The 1,044-nt window shown below is 65.2% G+C and overlaps 1 protein-coding gene across 1 annotated transcript; it reads left to right on the top strand.

Annotated features, from left to right (window-relative positions):
- Positions 1–12: 12 nt before the first annotated feature.
- Positions 13–1,011, top strand: LOC108520975 (WD repeat-containing protein 18-like; the record flags this gene model as incomplete). Its single annotated transcript, XM_017860551.1, has 3 exons — positions 13–576; positions 665–729; positions 804–1,011. Coding segments are annotated over exons 1-3 (360 nt in total), but the record flags the coding sequence as incomplete, so codon positions are not given.
- Positions 1,012–1,044: the final 33 nt, after the last annotated feature.

The raw sequence follows: 1,044 nt of genomic DNA, 5'->3' as shown, positions 1-1,044 counted from the left end.
TCAGCCAGGAATGCAGGAATCGCCTCCTCCCCCTCCCTGCTGTCAGGGCTCCAGACGATTTTTAATTCCCTGGTACTCTGAGCCCAAGGACGTCCAGGGAGGTCTGCCAGCCTGGAAATTCCCACTCATTCACCATTTCTGGCCCGGCTCCCTGGCCAAGCCTGGGGAATCGAAGGGCATCACTACGTTTGAGTCGTGGCCAGTGGTCCTGGGAGGGAGACCCACGGGTCATCAGCCCGAGACCAAGCTCCGTTTCAGCACCGGCCCTGTCCCCTATCCCCCAAGACCCACATGATGACGGCTTTCGCCCAAAGTCCCAAGCCCTAGGGCCAGAGGACAGCCGACGCCTGACCTCCCTGATGCCCCTGTTCCCACGGGGTCCTCGAGCTCCCCCGCGCCAGGCCGAGCCCCACGCCCTTTGCCCGCCCGCAGCTGTGGGAGGTCTCCTCCGGGGAGCTGCTCCTCTCCGTCCTCTTCGATGTGTCCATCATGGCGGTGACCATGGACCTGGCTGAGCACCACATGTTCTGCGGCGGCAGCGAGGGCTCCATCTTCCAGGTCGATCTCTTCACCTGGGTGAGTGCCCTGGCGGTCTGTGGGCTGCACCCTGCCCTGGGACTGAGGGCATCGGGCCTGTGGCTCACAGCCGTCTCGGCCTTCGCAGCCCGGACAGAGGGAGAGGAACTTCCAGCCAGAGCAGGACGCCGGGAAGGTCTTCAAAGGGCACAGGTGGGGACGTGGGAACGGGGCGGGGGCTCCCGAGCACGTCCTGTGTGTTGCCTGACCCCTGCCTGTCTGTCTAGGAACCAGGTGACCTGCCTGTCGGTGTCTACTGACGGCAGCGTGCTGCTCTCGGGCTCCCACGATGAGACCGTGCGCCTCTGGGATGTGCAGAGCAAACAGTGCATCCGGACGGTGGCCCTCAAAGGTGGGCGCGCCTCTGCTCAGCCCGCGGCCAGCGTGCAGGGGGCGGGGAGGAGATCCAAGGGAAAAAGCCAGCCTGAGCTCCGGGCTTGGCTTGACTGGGGCGGGACTGGCTTGCTG

Source organism: Rhinopithecus bieti, unplaced genomic scaffold, assembly GCF_001698545.2.
Source record: "Rhinopithecus bieti isolate Rb0 unplaced genomic scaffold, ASM169854v2 scaffold_56942, whole genome shotgun sequence".
Taxonomy (NCBI): domain Eukaryota; kingdom Metazoa; phylum Chordata; class Mammalia; order Primates; family Cercopithecidae; genus Rhinopithecus; species Rhinopithecus bieti.
Note: the sequence above shows the minus strand (reverse complement) of the source record. Positions and strands in the feature narration are given on the sequence as shown.